General features: G+C 36.8%; 1 protein-coding gene across 5 annotated transcripts in view; it reads left to right on the forward strand.

The window, feature by feature from the left end:
• Positions 1–20,408, forward strand: part of RBMS3 (RNA binding motif single stranded interacting protein 3) — a 658,929-nt gene that overhangs the window by 556,533 nt on the left and 81,988 nt on the right. For all 5 annotated transcript variants that reach the window (XM_036266544.1, XM_036266545.1, XM_036266543.1 and 2 more), the window contains 2 exons: positions 1,605–1,701; positions 3,927–3,977. In XM_036266544.1, the coding sequence (XP_036122437.1) occupies positions 1,605–1,701; positions 3,927–3,977 (148 nt within the window). The remainder of the gene's footprint in view (positions 1–1,604; positions 1,702–3,926; positions 3,978–20,408) is intronic.

Raw genomic sequence — 20,408 nt, forward strand, 5'->3', positions numbered from 1 at the left:
CATGTTTAACTTTATAGGAAACTTCCAACCTATTTTCCACAATGGCTGTACCATTTCCACCAGCAATGATTGGCAGTTCTACTTTCTCTGAGTTCTTGCCAGCACTAGTATTGTTGTTTTAAAAAAATGGCCATCCTAATAGCTGTGCAATCAATAGCTGTTTACAAACTGCACAGCTATAAATTTAGAGATCAGTGGGTATGAGTGGTAAGGATGTAATATGTAAGGGAGTAAGTTTTTAGCTATTTTTTAACTAAAATAATTTGATGTTATAATCCTTATTGAGAGCTAGATAAAGTAAATCTGAGACTATAGTTCCTCAGTACTTGCTTGGAGACTTTTACAGAATAGAAACTCAAAGAATTTACTCCTTAAATGGCAACGTTGAAATCTGGCCCTCCTATATTTGATGTGAGTCTGTGGAATACATCTTTAGAAAGGTAACCCATGAGACTCTCTATTCAAAGTATCGGTGACTCCTAAGGTCTAATGAAGCTTTTGTTCCCAAAGTTCAAACCTCAGTAATACAGTTTTTCAAATTAAAAGTAGTAGTTGACTTGCCAACATTACTTTACTTTATGGCAAAGTAAAATAATGATTTCATGATCCCTGATACACATTTTCCGATACATCTTCCCACCAGGGAAATGCTCCATTGTAGGCCACCTGGGTTTGTCTGTTCTTTGGCTGGCCACTCTAGCATTTCACTTACCAGTGAGACATGAAGGAAGAAACAGGATTTGAAATTTTGCTGAGGAATTTGAGCATTAGGTAACTCGTGGACTCTAAGGTATCATCTGAGCAAAGATGGGTATGTCACTGATTTCAGTGTCTAGAAGCTATTTTTTAACAGATCTCTGGACAGATAATCCTCCTTTGATTTGTGAAACCCAGATCTTGCTCAGCATCATTCTATAACTGTTCAATGAAGGGCCCCGAAGGACTAGGAAATTCAATGCTTTCTACAGGGTCTACAGAAATATATCACATATATCCAGGATCTCCACCGAGGTCTGAATCCAGAAATCCTCCTATCTCCACCTAGACACAAATTGTCCACTTCTTTTCTTGTCACGGAGAAAGTATTTAGCTTAGTTTTTTGCATGAGGGTATGGACTCTTGCCTAGCACAAGTTTCCCCAAACTCTCTTGGCGCTGATTCTCGTTCCTGAATTAAAAGAGAGATGCAATTTGTGTACGAGTAACATCAACCACCTTCATAGAACTTGGAGCTCTCATTTTGCCTTTCTTTCCAAAGAGCTTTAACATGGCAGGCATCACCTTTAAAAAAAAAAAACAAGACGAAACAGTGCCTGTGGCTCTTCTCCCCCTGTTGGTTTAACACAGTTACACTCATCAGGCCTAAGAGATTTTGTGTGGCCAGTTTGGTAAGAGGACTCCAAGTGGTCGTTTTTGTTCAGGACGGTTTACTTCTCTTGGTGGACTCCAATACCATAAGTCTCCCGGGTGCTCCTGTTGAAAGTGGTGGGCAGGCGTGAGGGTGGAGCTCTGTCTTTCCCAGAATGCTTGGTAGCATTTGCTGAGCAGCCAGGCATTCAGCAGCTTTATGAATCTTCTTTTTCTGTTGTTGTTTTCTGTTTGCAGATTTTATTCTTCACCGTACAGTATTGCAACCAACCGCATGATTCCACAGACATCTATCACGCCATTCATTGCTGCTTCCCCTGTCTCCACATACCAGGTATGTCCGATTTACCTGCACCTCAGGAGAGATCTTTCTTGCCAGGAATAGACTACCTAAAGGCAAAGGCACAGGAGAGTTTGTTTAAATTGTCCTTGAACACTTGACTCACATCCTGATGCGATAGTACTCAGGTTACCAATTAGCCTACACGTAAAGGGCTTGTCTGCATCTCCTTCACTGAGTAATAAAATCCACTGTGCTTCCCATTCTTCCTGCTGAGTTTTCATGATGATGCTACTTTCCAGCCAACTTAAGTACCGCTGTCTTACCACTGAGAAACGATTGTGTTTGTTGTCTGTTATTTTGGTTGTAACGCTTCCTATTGTGTCTTTTCTAAAAACACATGCCTAGCATCCCCTGCCCTTACTCCAGAATGTTTTATCATCATCATCTCATTTTATCACAGTTGTCTGTGTATCTGTGCAAAACTACATGGATAGATGTTAAATCATTTTCCCCAAGAAATAGAAAAGATCACCAAAGTGGCAAAAAAGTACTCCTTCTTTCTGTGCTTACTTTATTTTCGGATCCAAAAGAGACCTCAGGGGTTCCACATGTTGAAACACAAGAAAATCTGAGACTCAGTGTGTGTCCTAAACCAGATGTTATAGCCAGTTAACCCTGTGCACACAGGTGGATTGACATAGACCTACTTCTCCCTTAAAAATGACTTCTTATCTTATCTCTTTGAGTTATCAAATATGTGCTACCACTCCCTGCTTCTCTTTACCACATATTGTTCTTCAGATAGTCCTTCCAATTCTAAAAAAGAAATCGCTATCAATGTTACAGAGACAGAGTATCTAGTGTCATTTTTTTTAAAACTCGGGAGAAAGAGAAAGAGCGAGAGAGAATGCAAGCGCGTGCATGCCATGTGTTTCTCTATATTTTGCAGGTGGTGGGGGTGGGGGTTTCACAAGGGGTAACATTCTAATGTTGCTGACTGCTACTAATTCAGTTGTCACCTTATTCAGCCACTACATCCTTCATTTCAGGATGTCCCAGTTGTCAGAGCATCAAACTTAAGACTATGTACATTTTTCCTTAACTGATCCCCCCCGAAGCAGTTCATTTTCATTCATTTCCTGCACTTAGATTCTTGATACATGTCAGTGGGCGAACAGAATAGACTTTCGTGTGAATTGCATCCGAGGGTCTCCGAATGGCTGATTCCCTAATTGCCATTCCCTGGGACCCATGAGGCTCTGGGCAGGAGCTGTTCGCTTTTTGTTCTTCACGCAGGCCTGCCTGGTTGTAATATGTGTGTGGGTTGTTTTCTTTTCTTACCCATTTTTTTCCCTAATCTTGGCCTCTGTTTCAGCCAAGACCACCCATTGAGCCCCAGTGTGGAACACTTTAGTGACATGAATAAAATATCCACAGAAAAGTGATTTTACTTGGGAGGGCTCATAAGTGGAATTTAACCCCAGCTCTCTTTTCTCATAAAAGGAATTAGAGCAATTTCCTATGTTGTTGATTCTTGCCTTTCAACACGTCTTCCTTTAAAAAAAAAAAAAAAAAAAAATCTAAACAGCATTGGCAATTTTGTTTGTGTGAGTATATTGAAGACAAAATTCTCTGTGTGGCAATCAGCTCTTCAAGATGACGTCCTCATTTGGCTGCTGAGGATCATTTCAGAGCAGTTGGCTCAAGCACACATTTTTATTTACATACCAATTACCACGAGAGAGAGGAAAAATTACAAACTTGCTTAACTTGGGTTTATCCCAAAGCATTTCCCCCAACTTTTGGTTGATCTATTTAATTCTTATCCCAACTTCTACCACTTGGACTTATTTCCAAGATGAGAATTTGAAGTTAAAAGAAATGACAGAAAAAAAGAAGTCTTAGCAGTAAACTCTTGTTTCTTCATTAAATGCCTGGGTACCCCTGGGAGTTGACCACTCAACAGGAGGTCCCTGAGGCTACCTAATACATTGGTCTCCAACACCATCCTCGAAATATGCTCCAGGTCCCAGCCTGGTCCATGTGGGCACTGCAGCCAGCTCCAGAGAAGTAGGAATTTGGTTTACATTTTATCATGTTTCAGGGACCAAATTAATCAGGTCCACGGATGTGCTTTCTGTCCTCAGCTTTGAGCACTAATTAGATGTAAAGTCAGATGGACTCCACTTTTTATGACCTAGTGTGACTCCACTGAACACAAGAACCAAGTTCCCTCTGTGATTGCTTTGTGCTAATAAATGCTGTTTGATGCATAGGTCCAGAGCACTTCATGGATGCCTCATCCGCCATACGTTATGCAACCAACAGTAAGTGTTCTCAGTCACCTGAGGCTAAATATTTCTATTATGCAAGTGCAAGCTTTTGTAATGCGTAGAAGCTTTGGGGTAAAGCTTTTGTTATATTCCGTACCTCTTTCAGGCAGCCATATTTTCCAGATAAAAAGCTGTTCCTGAAACTCTACAAAAGCGTATACAATAGATACAGATAGAGATGGAGCTAGACAGAGATAGATAGATGATAGATAGATGATAGATAGATAGATAGATAGATAGATAGATAGATAGATAGATAGATAGATGATAGATAATAAACTTTCTTGGAGGAAATATCAGCCATAACAGTCTCACTAGTTAATGTCTACTGTTTGTTATGAATAGGGAATTTCTACTTCATGCAGAAACTCAGAGCTCTGAACAATTAGATCCATTATAGAAAGCAAGCCTTTCTGTTTTTCTCTCCTTCTGTTATGCTTTGTTTTCTTCACATGCAGTTTGGTGTGCTTTGGGAGTGAATTTTAGTATCATGGCCAAGTGTTGACTAAAAGCAATATATTTGAAATAGGAAGGTAGTTGTCTATTAATAGATAGAGATTTATAGATAGATAGCAAGGTTGCTAGATATATTTTATGTTAACTAACTAGGGCCTTTCACTTCTTTTTTTTGTGGAAAATATCTTCCAAAAATATTCAGGCTCTATTTTCTACTTGCTAGATTACCCATTTTGTGGAACAATATTACATCAGTCCCAAGTGAAAAATATTACATATTCCATTAGCATCTAGACTGAAGGCTAATGAGTTCATTTGTCTTTGTCTAGTTCTTCCAGGCTTTCTAGCTCTATAGAAGAACAAGATAGATTTCAATAGCAACACACTCACGAGAGTGTGAGGTAGGGGAGGAGCCCTAGACTGAAAGTTGTGTGACATGGTCTCCGGGGTAGTCTTCTGGGTATGTTCACGTCTGTGCCTTTGTTTCTTTATCTGTCGCTATACTTACCAAGGTTTGGGGGAGAATCAAATAAGAGCATATATGAAAATAATTTTTTAAGTGTGACATTATGATTACCATTATCTTTGTTATTATTGGACCTATGTGTTGTACAAAGAAAAAACGATGCTGCTTTTTTACTCTTTTAAAAGCTAAATATAAATAAGGTAGCACATATTAATGACCAGGAGGCTAAAGGCACGGGAATCCATTTCCTGGACTCAATGGATCACAGCACCTGGTTTTCATATTTGAACTTCCTCTATTTTTTTTTTTTTTAAACCAGGAACATTCCATGTTGCTCCTAATGTTTTGATAGTTTGTTTTTTATTTAAAGAATAAAATATATGTAAGCTTACTACAGCAAAACTTTAGAACGTATTTCACAAATTCCTCTCTTTGCTCTTATTTCCACACCTTAGGGGCTTCCTGAGTGCATCTGGTCTGTGTTCTGTAAATCATACCAATATACAGTGAATCCAAGATACACTTCTCTGTCCAAGTCATGAGGTAGAATTCAATATATGCTGCCAAACCAATGTATAGCACAGACTGAGCCAACGCAGGGAAAGAGATGATGTCCTGCCAAGTTCTAAAGAGTAGACTTTTTCAAAGGAAACAACTACCTTCTAAAAAAAATAATGTTCATCTACAGAGCACTAATGCTAGCTTAGTCCTAACACTGAGGTCAAGCATCATCTCACTATGGCCAAAAGGAATGCACATCTGGCAAAATCTGAATATTTTGCCAGATGTCAAAGTATGTACAACTTCACAGTATTTCTAGAGCTGTGAGGAGAAGAGAAGATGTTTGTATGTGTCTATTTCAACTATCACTCAGGATGTTAGCAAAATTCTTCGTTACCACCTCCTCACCCCAGCACAGCTTCAGCACCATTTGTTAATGCACTATTTCTCATATATCTTACTCCAGCAATACGTGTGTGTGTGCGTGCTTGCATGTATGTGTGTGTGTGCATTTGTTTTCCTTATGGATGTTTCTTGCTGTTGCTCAGTGACATCTTATCACTCTCCATGACCAGACTGTGCATCACGTTTGCATTGAGGCCCCTTGGTTTCAAATGTGGCTGGAGCAGATTCCTAGGGAAAGGAGTAGCTGGGCCACCCACCACTTTGTTGTCTTTTACATAGAAACATTGGCTGCACAGTGTCATGGAAACACAGAGTTTATACTACAATCTTGCCCTGCAACAGTCTTGCTGGTTTTCTAGATTGCTTAAATACCCCAACTGGTCTTAGTTTTATCATCAAAGTGAAGATTAAATTAACCACTCTATGATACCTAAATACAAAATAACTTAAGCAATCTAAGGCCAAGAAACAAAACACCTGAATCTGAAAAAAATGAATGACTTCATGATGAATAGCAGGGAGTCTTGGTTAGACTCTTTGATATATATTTTTCTAAATATGTTTTTATTGATTTTTTTAGAGAGAGAGGAAGGGGGGGAGAGAGAGAGAGAGAGAGAGAAACATCAATGTGAGAGAGAAACATTGATCAACTGCCTCCTGCACACCCCCTGCTGGGGATCACGCCTACAACCCAGGCATATGCCCTCAGTGGGATGGAACTGGGCCCTCTCAGTCCATGGGACAACGCACAGTCCACTGAGCCACACCGGCCAGGAAGCTCTTTGAGATTATAAAACACCTTTTCCTAACTATGGGACTTTGGGCAATTAAACTCATGAAGCCACCTTTCCACCCTCTGTTATACATTGACATAATAATACCTAAATGACTGGTCATTTTGTTCATTACATAAAATAAGATATTAAAGCTCTTAAAATAGTGCCTGGCAAATAGCAAACACTTAGTAAATTAGTATTATTATTTGTTTATCTGAGTAGACCGTACATTATGCCTTAGATTAGCCTAACGATATAACATGCATGTTAGTATGGAAAAAAAATTGAAGATGAGCAATGGTCACCTGTTTCTACCACATTCATACTACTCCCTTAACTTACTTTACTAATGAGTTTGGTGGGGATAGCCTCTGAGGCTCTAAATAAGACAAATTGCTTAGATTGTTACTTCATTAACTTAATAAACCATTCAACGCCTAACACTTAAAAAAAAAATAGGCCCATTGGGTTCCTCTTGGAATCTACTTTACAAATAAATTCAAGGTGTCAGTATCAACATAGCTCAAATGTGTTGCCCTAATTCAGATTCTCTTCCTGCTTGTCTCCTCTCTTGTGTTTTGTCTTCTACCATTCTGAGAAAATCTCATTTATAAGCTCTCTGTATTACAGGCATATTTTCCCACCATCGCTTTGAATGGTCTTGACTTCCGCTCTGGGAGCCTTGCAGGTTCTCGTTTAGTCTTTTTTTGTTTTTTGTTTTTTTGGTACATGCCCCTAGTGGGAACCGAACCCGGGATTCTCTGGTCCACAGGCCAATGCTCCAACTGCTGAGCCAAACCCGCCAGGGCTCTCGCTTAGTCTTGACTCAAAGGATTCTCAGACCTTCCCCAGGTTTCGGATGAGAAAACTGCTCCTGGAACACGTCTTAGAGCAGAGCATCTGGTCCTCACCAGGGTGGAAAAGGGTTAAACTGGAGTAGCAACATCTGTAAGAGAGAAACAAAATGATGCCGAGAAGGTAAGGGAGTAGTCAGGGGAGAGAACAGAAAGCGCGGCCCAGCCCCTTTCCATTTAGGAAGCTTGCCATTCAAGTCTGCTTTTTGGGGGACTGAGTTTTCTCAGTTGCGTGTAATGTGCATTTAGAAGTAAGATTCCGAGGGGCTTGTTTCCTTTTAGGAAAGAAGAGATCAAAGTCTCCCTGCCTGTGTTAGAACTATCACCCTGGTGTTTGTGTGAGAAAACAGTTCTCGGCAGTTGTTAGGCTCTGGGACTTGATCGAGTCCCCGGGAACATTTTCAGACCCACTTAGGGCAACAAGAGTGTTTCTGTGTGCACTTTGCTGCTTTTCCCCTGAACAGACACTGGGAGAGCTCTGTTGGACGAAATGAGGAGGGAGGCAAAATGCTGACTGTGTCGACGCCATCGGCTATCTGTCCCTGCGTCCCAGCACAGGGTTCTGTGCTGTACTCTGACGCTGACAGAATTTTACTAGATGATGGATTGCACCACATATCTGCTCCGCGGAGCTGCCTGTCACGTTGCGATCTCCTATGAATTCGCAATTGAAATTCCTGTGTTGCAGTCCGTCGGATATTTGGTTAAATCTGTGCTGACAAGGAGGAAAGATGGTAGTTCCCAAGAAGAAGCACAGTTCCATTCTTTTAAATTTTATTTAGGCTCATTTGAGTCATAAATCTTCTGTTCTTCATACGGTTAGCAGTATTTCATCTCAAGGAGAAAGGTCAGCTTTCATTTTTACTTAATTACAAATTGGTTATCTAATTACGGCGTTCTGAGAAATGCTGGGTGCCCTGATTGAATCACTGGATGATTTGTTGCTGTGCATGGCTAAATAATGACTTTTAATAAACCATAAGTTTACAGCTAAAGAGTAAATATAAACTTCTCTACAAAAAGGCTCTTGGAGAAAGCTCCAGAATACGTGATTTGGCCATTCTTTACCTGCAAACTGGTAAGGCCTGAGGCTTAATTTTAGAGGTTTTATCCCCAGATTTGCAGGGGTGTTTTCTGTAAAAAGCACACCACCAAATTTGGAAAAAATATTTAAATCATTAGAATTCTGTTCAGAGAGCAAGGTTTTCAGATACTGCCCTTTTACACCAACGCCTGAGCTAAGCAAAAATCCTCACCCTCAAAGTTTCATTATCAAAGTCAGTGATTTTCCTATCTAAGGAGTTAACCAGATAACTAAATATCTCAAGGCCAAATCTTGTTGTTGTTGTTTTTAACTACATAGCAAAAACAAACAGTAGCAAGTCTAACCCATATGTACCGTTTCTAGCAGAAGAGAATTCAAATGAGCAAGAATAAACTTAGGAGGAGCAGCTGCTTTTGAGTATCACCTCTTTTTAAGGTGGGATACAGTGAACTTGAACAAATCATTTCCACGGAAAAGTCTCAGACGTCTTCACTACTATAAAAACAAAAACAGTCCCGGCTTTGCCAATGTTAAATGTAGCTTCCAAGTGCGACAATAATTTTTCAAGACTAATCTAAAGTGACTTTAGAGAAAAAAAAGTGTAAACGATGAAATTCTAAGTTCATAAGAATACATAGAATATAAAAGACTTTCCACTCATCAATTCTACCCTCCAGGAGAAAATTGTAGCAAATCAGTATATACCATCTAGTTTTGTATGCATATGAAACTATATATGTGCATGTGGACATATGTGTGTATTTTTAAGATATATACAAGATCAATATACAAATATTGTAGTACAATGTAATAGAATGTCCTGGATGCCATTATATGAGTCACATATAGGTCTATGTCATTTTTTTTAACATTTCATAATATGCAATTATATAAATACAGCAGAAGGTATTTAACTAATTTTCTAGTCATAGTCATTTAAGTTGCTTCTAGCAATTGCTCAAAAACTCAAGACTAATATTGAGCACGTATGAGAAAATATCTATGGGATAAATTGATGGCACGAAAGGTATGTATGCTTTAAAATTTGATTATTGTCAACTGCACTTTGAGTGAGTGAGTGCTTCCCTATGACCTCAATTAACACTACGTAATCTCAAGTTTCAAATATTTGATTAATGTGATAAATAGTGAATGGTATCTTATTGATGTATTACTTTTTTTTTTTTAAATACAGTTTTCCTCCCATTTTATTTTATTTTATTTTATTTTTTGGTACATGCCCCAGCGGGAACCGAACCTGGGACTCTGGTCCGCAGGCCGACGCTCCAACTGCTGAGCCAAACCAGCCAGGGCTGATGTATTACTTTTATTTCTCTGAGTCCTAGAGGAGTTGAGTTACTTTTTATGTTTATTGACTGATTTTCTTTTCTTTTTCTCTCAGCTCCAAGATCCTTTACTTGTTTATCTTCTGGGATACTGATCTCTTCTTATTTTTAAAAGATCTTGTCACAATTAGGGAGTTAACATTGTCATAGACAATCTAGATATTTTCTCGGTTTACTTTGAATTTAATTTTATAGTGTTCATCACACAGAACTTTAATCGTACTATTATATATTTAGTATTTACCAGTTTTTTCCTTTAGAGCAGGGTCAATACCTTTATCTGTAAGGAGCCAAATAATAAATGTTTTCAGTTTTGTGAGCCATATGGTGTGTGTCGTCACACCTAGGCATGCTTGTGGCTGTCGTGTGAAAGCAGCCATAGATAATACATAAATGAATAGGCATGACTGAGTTCCAATAAAACTTTATTTACAGAAACAGATGAGGGCCACATCTGGCTCCTAGGCTGTATTTTGCCAGTCCCTGTGTTAGAGCATCTGGACTCCATGCAAAATACCTTATTAACTATAAGATTTAAAACACCATATGGTTTTGTTTGTTTGGTGTTTTTTTGTTATTACTTTTGTGTTTGAGTTCAGTAACTTTTAAAAATTGAGATATAATTGACATACAACGATGTGCCATCATATGTTTTATTATTGTGTTTTGTAGTATATTTTATTTTAAATTTTTGTTTCTTTCAGTTCATTTGTAATATGGGATGAGATTAAGATCCAACTCTTTTTTTCTTCCCCAAACGGGTAACAAATTAGCATAAACAACTTATACCATATAAAGCATCTATATATTTTCCACTGATAAAATTTTTTGCCAGATTTTTCATAGAATAAATCTCTTTATATCTTTGGATGTATTTTTTCACCCTATTCTATTCTGTTGATCTATTTTTTTTTAAACCATTATCCTGCTATTGTATTAACTCTCACTTTATAATATCATATATGTTGGACAGGACGTGTCCACAGTATTGGTTTTTAGTCATTTGGGAAGTTAAAAAATTTACTAAAATCTTTATTGGGATCACTTTGAATTTTTATATTAAGAGAAATTTAGGAATATGACACATTTACAGTACTGCATTTTTCTAAGAAAAAAAATGCCTTTGCATTTACTCAAGACTTTTTCTAGTTTTATTGAGGTATAATTGACAAATAAAAATAATAGTGTCAGACACTTAAGTGTAATTACTGTGATTTGGTACATACACACATTGTGAAAGGGTCGAAAGGGTCCCCCCCCCCCCCCGTGTGGGTAATTAACACATCCATCAAGTCACATATCGTGTGTGTGCCTGAGAGCAAGTACGTTAATTCATTTCAGTTCTACTCTCGTAGCACATTTCAGATATATAGTACAGTGTTTTCAACTATAGTCACCATAATTTACATTAGATACTCAGACCTTATTCATCTTATAGCTGAAAATCCTTTTACCAGTCTCTCCCTATTTCTCACAACCCCTGCCAGCCCCTGGCAACCACTTTGCTACTCTCTGTTTCTGTGAGTTCAAATTTATGTATTTATATACTGTGGATTCATTCATTCATTTATTCATTTTAGATTCCACATATAAATGATGCCATGCAGTATTTGTCTTTCTCTGGCAAACTTAATTCACTGACCATAATGCCTTTAAGGTCCATCCATGTTGTCACAAATGGCAAGATTTCCCTATTTCTTATGGCTGAATAATATTCCATCATAAAATATCCATTAAATATATTTCACATCTTCTTTATTCTTTCATTCATAGACAGACATTTAGGTTGTTTCCATATTTGGTTACTGTGAATAATGCTGCAATGAACATGGGAGTAAATACCAGAGTAAATCCTGTCTTCATTTCCTTGGTTATATACCCAGAAGTGGGCCCCTGGGTCATATGGTAGTTCTTTTTAAAAAAATTTTGAGGAACCTTCACACTGTTTTCCATAGTGGCTGCATAGTTTACATTCCCACCGACATCGCAGAAGGGTTTTCTGTCTTCACATCCTTGTCAATACTTGTTATCTCTTGACTTTCTGATAATAGCCAGTCTCACAGATGAGGTGAGATATCTCCTTGCAGTTTTGATTTGCATTTCTCTGCTGATTAATGATGTTGAACACCTTTTACCTGTACCTGTTGGCCATTTGTATGTCTTTGGAAAAATGTCTATTTAGTTTATCTTACCATTTTAAAAATCAAATTGGGTTTTTTGTTTGCTTGTTTGTTTTTACTATTGAGTGGTATGAATTCTTTATACACTTTGGATATTAACCCCATTGTCAGATATATGATTTGAAAATATTTTATCTCATGTAATAAGTTGTCTTTTAATTTTGTTTCTTTTGCTATGCAGAAGCTTATTAGTTTGGTGTCCTATTTGTTTATTATGCTTTTGTTACCTTTGTTTTTTTGGTGTCAAATTCCCCCCAAAATTATTTCTAAGACCAATGTCAAGGAGCTTACTCTTTATGTTTTCTTCTAAGAGTTTTACAGTTGCAGGTCTAATATTTACATTTTTAGTTCATTTTGAGTTTATTTTTGTGTACAGTAAAAATAGGGATTCAATTTTCTTCTTTTGTATGTCGTTATCTAGTTTTCCAAACACGATTTACTGAAGACCTTTCTACATTGTGTATTCGTGGATCCTCTATTTTAAATTAATTGCTTATATAGGCATGGGTTTATTTTCTGGGCCTATTATTCTGTTACATTGTTCTGTATGTCTGTTTTTATACCAATACCATATTATTTTGATTACTATATCTTTGTAGTATAGTTTGAAATTAGGACGTTGATGCCTCCAGCTTTGTTTTTTTCCAAATTGCTTAGGCTATTTAGGGTCTTTGTGGCTCATACAAATATTAGGATCATTTGTTCTATTTCTGTGAAAAATGCCACTGAACTTTTTATAGGGATTATATTGAATATGTAGATTCTTTGGGTAGTATGATCATTTTAACAATATTAGTGCTTTCAATCCATTAGCATAGGATAATTTTCTCTTTATTTGTGTCTTAATTTTTTTTTCATCTCTGGATATATATAGATATAAATATAGATATAGATATATAGATATATATGTGTGTGTATATATATACACATACACACATACATACATATATATACATATATATGTATATATATAATTCTTTTTGATAAAACTGTAAATGGTATTATTTTTTTAATTTCTATTTCTGATAGTTAATATAAACAATAGTGTATATAAACATAATTATGTTTTATACCTTGAATTTGTATGCTGCAACTTTACTGAAATTGTTTAATGGTTCTATCAATGTTTTTGGTGGACTCCATGGTTTTCTATATATATCATGTCATCTGCAAATAGTTTTACTTCTTCCTTTCTATATTGGACTTTTTTGTTTGTTTTTTGTTTTTTCCTTTTGCCTAATTGCTCTGGCTAGGATTTCCAGTACTTTGTTGGAAAAGGTGGTAAGAGAGAGTGAGCATTCTTGACTATTCATTTTAGGAAACTGAAAAGTTTGAGTTCATATTTTAATGAAAAATATTAAATAATAAAAATATTCTTAAGCATCAGATATCTACAGAAGATTCTTTTAGGCATGGGAGATGGGGTAGGGAAAGAAAAATAATGACCTAAAACATACACTCTAATTGTGGAGATAATTGTTATGTGCTTAGGATGATATACCTAAAATTTCACAGCAGAAAGGGTATTAGATATTTAGCAAGTATATAACACTGGAATGACAAGGTACCTATCACCAGCTAAGGGCAGGGAAAAGAAGAGTTCAAAGGATAGGTGGTGTTTATGGGGTTAAAGAAAAAGCAAGAGGCCCTTTCGGTTAAAATAACACACACAGGGTATAGAGTTGCATTTCAAGTTATTTTGGGGCTCAGAGACGAACATACCCGGCAATAAGGGCAATGTTTGTGTTAGAGAATATGAGAAATATTTGTTTGTAAAGGTAAATTGTGGCCTATTGAAGTCAATCTGACATACGTTACTACACATTTTTTATTAGCTTGATAGTCCTAATGTTGTTGTCTAGAATTTAGGTTCAGTTTGGAAAATGTAAAACAGAAAAGCTAAATGCTGTCACTGATATGTGTTAGAAAGTCATAATTTCCAGTAGAGTAATGGATGAATCAATCATAAATGGAAATTTCTAAATTTTGCTGCATTATAAAAATATCATTATGCAAAGCCTTTGTACATAAAGACATTTTATATGCACAGAAATATTTTCAGAGGTAATGTTCATCTTTTAAGTAGAGCTTCTGAAAGCTTCTTGGAGAGAACATTTCCTGATGTACAAGACCCCTGCCTCTAAGTACACAAGTGGCTAGAATAAGTGGTGAATTGGGAATCTTTTGAAATCCAACTCTCTGCCTATGATCTGTCTTTTGGCATGCAGTTTTATGTTATCTTACGATGGACCTTTAAAAAAAGTAAGAATAGCACAAGGAACAATATATTACTTTTTAGAACTTCAGGAACAGTATTCTGAACACAAGACTGAAACAGCTCCTAAGAGAGAAGGTTCCAGTTGTACACGACCCACAGTGTATTCTTAGGTAGTCCTTAAAATTTCTTCATTATCACATTATCAGTAAACCAGAATTACCAGTTCCTTTGTAAAGACATTGACATTACATCATTAATAGCTATTTAGCACATTAAATAAAATTAATTGAAAACACAATATTAAGTATCCAAACCTTATTTTCTATGGGTTATCTCTAGAGAAAACAAGTATGCAGCTAAAATAAAATCCATGTCAAACTATCTGGAAAATAGCAAGTTACCAGGACAACACAATCATACAGAAATAGGGTAAATCATTTATTTTATAAGTGTTTCTAGGGCAACAAAAACTACTAAGAAATCTCTGAAGGCTTGAGGTTATAGATAGTCTATGAAACTACTTGTTCTTCATAGCACATTGGAAAAAAAAATGTCCATTCATATCTAGAACTTTAACAGTTATGTGAAGTGTGTGGGCATTCGTTAAACAAATAGTCATGAATGGGTTAAAATATTGTTAGTATTTCTAAATAAAGAACCATATGATTTCACTCGTATGTGGGATATAAAACTGAAAAACATTGACACAGACAATAGTGCGGTGGTTACCAGAAGGAGGAGGGTGGGGGTGGGGAATGAAGGGAGCCTGATGTATGGTGACAGAAGATGACTTGACTTTGGTGGTGGGTACACAGCGCAATATACAGATCTTGCATCATAGAAATGTACACTTGAAACCTATAGGATCCTATTAACCAATGTAACCCCAATACATTTAACAAAAAAATATTATTCGCCATTTTTTTGCCCTCAGAATGTCAGTGGGACACTTTATTTGGCTTGAAAGATTAATCTCTGGTAGTTTAGCCCTAAAGAGCCTAGTTATTTCTGTGTAGGTGCTATGTCTACAGTTCAGGATTATGGTAAATGGTGTTGACTGCCTTGGGTTTTATCAGACAACAAATTCGGGTGTATCAGAGTTGGGGGGGACAGATTATATATAAGGTATGCTTTACAAAAATATTTTATTATTTTATTGTTTGTAAAAAATGTAAGAAATAATATAATTTAGATCAGTGTTTTCAAAATACGAACACACATACCAATAAAGTGCCTTTTGACTTTTGTCTTCTATTGCTTAAGAGAAATATTTACCCAAAGTAGGACTTAAATTTACATTTTTTTCTCTGTTTGAATACAATCTGTTTTCCTCTTGATCAGATGACCCCCCCATCATAAAATGAATACTTATAATAATTCAGCTATGGATAACATTTGAAGTATGTGCAAAGTATGGAAAAAGTAAAGAGGTTGGAGTTACTCATGTGTCAGAGAGTAGAGGCTAGAGGCACAGGACAGGCCTCTGAGAGGAGGTGACTCCTGAACTTGATTTTAAAAGTAAAGGAGTTTTTTAGTTGAACAGGTGGGAAGGGGGTTCTTAGCAACACAAACACTAGGATATAGCCAAGGCGAAAGTCCATACACCACATGTTACATCTGATGAACATCTGAGAGAGGGCAAGGTGTTCCCACAAGCTGTCAGGTGTTTCTAATGCTGAGGCATAAGCATGACACTAGTGTGCCCTTGAACAGTTATGCCACAGAAGATGTCTCTTATGAATTAGGGTTTGTGACTGCCCCCCTTCAATCCTGTTTAACATGGCATCTTCTCCTAAATATCTGCCCACATCCCTGGGCAAAGCTTTCTCATTAGTGCCCAACATGACCCTTCTCAAGCTCGTCACTCAGAGTTGTGTAATATGCACACCTATTTTTGATATCCCTTGAGTGTCATAAAATAATTGTTACAGCCTCTGCATTGGGCCAAGCTCGGTCTAGTTCTCTGAGCATCCAGCTAGAAGTAGGATCCCCACCATCCTCAGGATCCTGAGAATGCTTAGTGTCTTACCACATGACTATTGTCATATGCTTCCTTGTTAAACTTTTCCAACAATAAATAGGATTGATATGCTAAGAAAAACACCAGAACGTATTTGTCTACATGAGGTTTTGTTTTTGTTTTTTGTTTTCTTCAGTGGAATCACTTTAGAAGACATTTTCCAATGATGTCATCTTAGAATAGGGAATTTAAAAAATTTCCTTTTTGAGAGTAATTTTCAGAAGTAGTTTATTAATTATACTAGAAAAACAAGTTAATCAAGTTATATTCACATCACAGATAGATAAATGGATGGATGGGGTAGATAAATAAATGGTTGATAGATAGATGATAGATAATCAAAATCCTGGGGTATATGACTAGTTATTTTTTCCCAACTAGAGTATAATTTTATTATTTAAGAACTTATCATATATAATTCACAATATGTTTCCCTTTTCATTTTGTTCCTTGCCCAGAGTAGGTACTAAATAAATATTTGTTGATAGGCTACACTTTATAGACTATTTCCTCATTGGCAGATTTTGAGACACCACAGGCTTCTGGATGCTGACCCAGGTTTTGGAGAAAGGCAAAAGTGTACCTCTTCTTTGAACCTCATTCCCAATCAGTAGGTTTTTAAAAACAATTTAGGCCCTGGCCGGTTTGGCTCAGCGGTTGGAGCGTCGGCCTGCGGTCCAGAGAGACCCGGGTTCAGTTCCTGTTAAGGGCATGTACCTCGGTTGCAGTTTATCCCCAGCCCTGGTTCCCTGGTTGGTCATGCGGGTGGCAACCACTCGATGTGTCCCTTTCACGTCGATGTTTCTGTCTCTCTCTCTCTCTTCTACTCTCTCCCTCCCACTGTATCTGAACAAAAATGAAAAAATGTCCTCGGGTGAGGATAAAAAAAATTAAAAAAAAAACAATTTAGGAAAAGTTCTCTTTTGTTCATAATGTGGAATACTCATTGCTTTTCAGCCACAGATTTGCTAGTATGTATTTAAGAAACTGTTTTCATCGAGTGTATTTGTTCCCTCGTCTCTGCTGTCCTCCACTTTCTGGGAAGTCTGGGAAGGGTTTGGATGGAAGATCTTATATGCTCATTTTCGAGTTTCAGAGTGCAGTGTTTGTAATACGCTCATGCATTTGGTGGTCATGGTTGATCATTACAGGCAAAGGCTATCGATAGAGAAGATTATTCTGCTGATGTCTCCTCCATCCAGTTTTCCTTTCTGAAAATGAGGAATTAGTAGATCTACCTGTTAGGGCAACCAGCAACCCTTGTTTCACTACAATGAAGGAAAACACTCTTCTCAGACTGACTCAAAGAACCAACTTGGAAAATTGTACAGTGTAACATCTGAACAAGTTTAGTTTGTACTTCCTATGTGACCTAAGTTTTTACCAGTAAATCTCTTTTGTTTACTCCTTTGAATAAAGAAAGGAAAAGCCACCACCTTTGGACCCAAGGAGAATGAGTGATCAGGGTTTCCACTCACCTGCTCTTAGAAAGAAGCTGAGAGTCCTCACAGTTAAAGACACACTCCAAAGACAGCTAAGTTAAGTAAAACAACCAAAAATCATATAGCAGAGGAAATAAACTTGTTAAAAATTTAGGCTCTGGGTAGTTTACTACAATAGGGCATTAAAATTTTGTCTTGAGTTTTCAGAAGCCAATGCCAAAATGGTTAAAAAGAATTGGTTATATTCTTTCACCCTCTGACAAAAGGAAAGCATCTCAGATGTTCAGGAGAAGGTTTTTTTTGTTGTTGTTTGTTTTTTGTTTTGTTTTTGCTGCTGTTATATTCTAGAAAAAAAAACTATAATTCTATCATTTATTTCTTATCCTAATACCTTGGATAGCACTTACGCACGTAGAGAGAAACATTTTTCTTGTGGTCATTTCTTTTATAAACTCTCAATAAAAAACAAACAAATGTTAACTTTCAGCTTTGTTATGAAATGTCTAGAGCATCTAAGTTAATATTCTTCAGATATATACGTTTCCCAATGATACAACAATGACACTTTTTAAATCCAATTGTCTAGCATGTAGTTTGTTTGTTCTTTTAGATTTCCCAGTTCTCAGCTGGGATTTTGTAAGTTACACCATCTAACTTAGAGTTACCATCCAGACAAAGGCTGTTTTACCTCCTCATTGAAGGGTGCTACGTGATTCTGAGCAATTTGTGGCAGAATTCTCCTGAAGACATATCTTTCTGAAGAGCCTGAACATGTACTCAGTTGAGATCCTGTCATTCTGTGCCTTTGATTATTGATGGTGGGTGTGGGACCAATCAGCCATCATCGCTTGGTGGCTCATGAAGTGCTCGTGGTGTTTAGCAGTACTAGAGCCTGGTACTGTTGCCAAGATGAGTCAGGTGCAAAATGTACTTGTTGGTAGTAAACTGAATGAACAGAATGGCCTTGTTTGGTATGGACTAGGAGAATTTTAAAGAGTATCTGCACAAATTGATGATTTGGCTTCAGACCTAACAAATGTCTCCTACGTCACATAGTAGTTATTCAACAAGGTCAGATGACTGTGAAAGACGTGCTTGAGAAGGGACAGCAAAACCATAACAGCAGCAGAGAAAATTATTTTCCTGGGGAATTTGGCAGGAAGACGTGCAAATAGTTTAGTTGGCATCACGCTGTTGGTGTATTTTTTTTAAAAAATTGGTATTGTGCGTGTTCCTTTTTACATCACTTGACATAAGCATAACTTTGTTGCACATCACGGAATCTGGGAACAAGCTAGGGAAACGGAAAGCAGATTTCAAGAAAGAGGATTAATCCTTATCCATGTTAAAACAAGTCTGGTGTTCTGGGCTGTTTAATTCTCATTTAGTACAGAGGAAATCAGCCTAATTATCAACTTGAGTTCTGAACAATAATCTTAAAGCTTCTATTCAGAAGAGAGACCTTTTATCAAAGAGTTATCCTAAAGGATTTTTAATCAATACACATTAGAACTATTTCTTCATAACAATGGTCTATGTTAAAAATTGATTCTTTCTTTCCTAGAAAGCCTCTTACCTCTTCAGTCTTGTGTCTGAGGTATTTTCAATCAATACTGGGAAATCATTAGGATGCTGAGTTTGTGTTACATGCTACATGTATAAGTCCCTAGATTCTAAAGTCATGCTCCAAAGTTATTTCTTTCTACCTTTCTGGGATGTGTATATAAAATTTCTTTTAAGGAAAAATTTATATCATACATGACATGGACAGACAGAGATGGATGGATGCCATGTATATATATTTCTGTTCACATTTGCCCATCTTCACTGTAGATATTATTTAGCCAAAACTCTGACCTATACATTTTATACAAATATATGTTTGTATGAGCATATTCAAAGTCTTATTTATGTGATTAAAAATGACTAAACACTGTTGAAATTCATGATATAAATTAGCATAGAAGGAGAAAGAATGACGGGTATGATGGAGATGAAATAGAAAAATTGAGGAAGAGAAGAGAAAGGATATGGAGGATGAATGGGTCACATCTGACTCTAGCAGATGTTAGCCTATGGCTAGGAGAAAGGTAATGTCCTTAAGCTGAATTAGTATGTGGAAGAGAAGGAATAAATTCAAGATCGGGGAGATAGAGTTCCTTTGGGGCATATCAAATGTGTGGAACCAGATAAAGATTTTTTATATGTAGTTTGAAATAGAGTTTTGGCGTACAGAAGTGGCAGCGATGAATTTGGGAGTCATTTATTCCCACAGAACGGATGAGATTCCCAGCAATCCGTTCACTTTTCACTAATAATTACCATGCTTGATATATGCAATAGCCCTTAGACCTAGGAGTATGAAATAATACGCATATGATAGCATTATATTTAGTGTACTAGTCTTAAGTGCACTAAATCAAGTGCTTAGTTATGCCCCTTACAAACAAGATTATTTAGCAACCTAATTATACTTTTGCTTATACCTATACATTTAAGGCGAATTATATTGAATAACATATGCCGTTTTGAATCAACCAAACAATTGTACCCGGTGTTTCCATTAAGGAACTAACTACAGTGATAAGTTGGAAAATAGAGATAGATGCTTTAAATTATAAGAAACCTTAGAGGCCATTTAATCTAACCCTTTTCAAGTATAGGAGTTCATAAAAACGTCCGAGAAATTGCCATTATATTCATGCAAAACTGTGTC

This window comes from Molossus molossus, unplaced genomic scaffold (genome assembly GCF_014108415.1).
Source record: "Molossus molossus isolate mMolMol1 unplaced genomic scaffold, mMolMol1.p scaffold_m16_p_18, whole genome shotgun sequence".
NCBI classification, from domain to species: domain Eukaryota; kingdom Metazoa; phylum Chordata; class Mammalia; order Chiroptera; family Molossidae; genus Molossus; species Molossus molossus.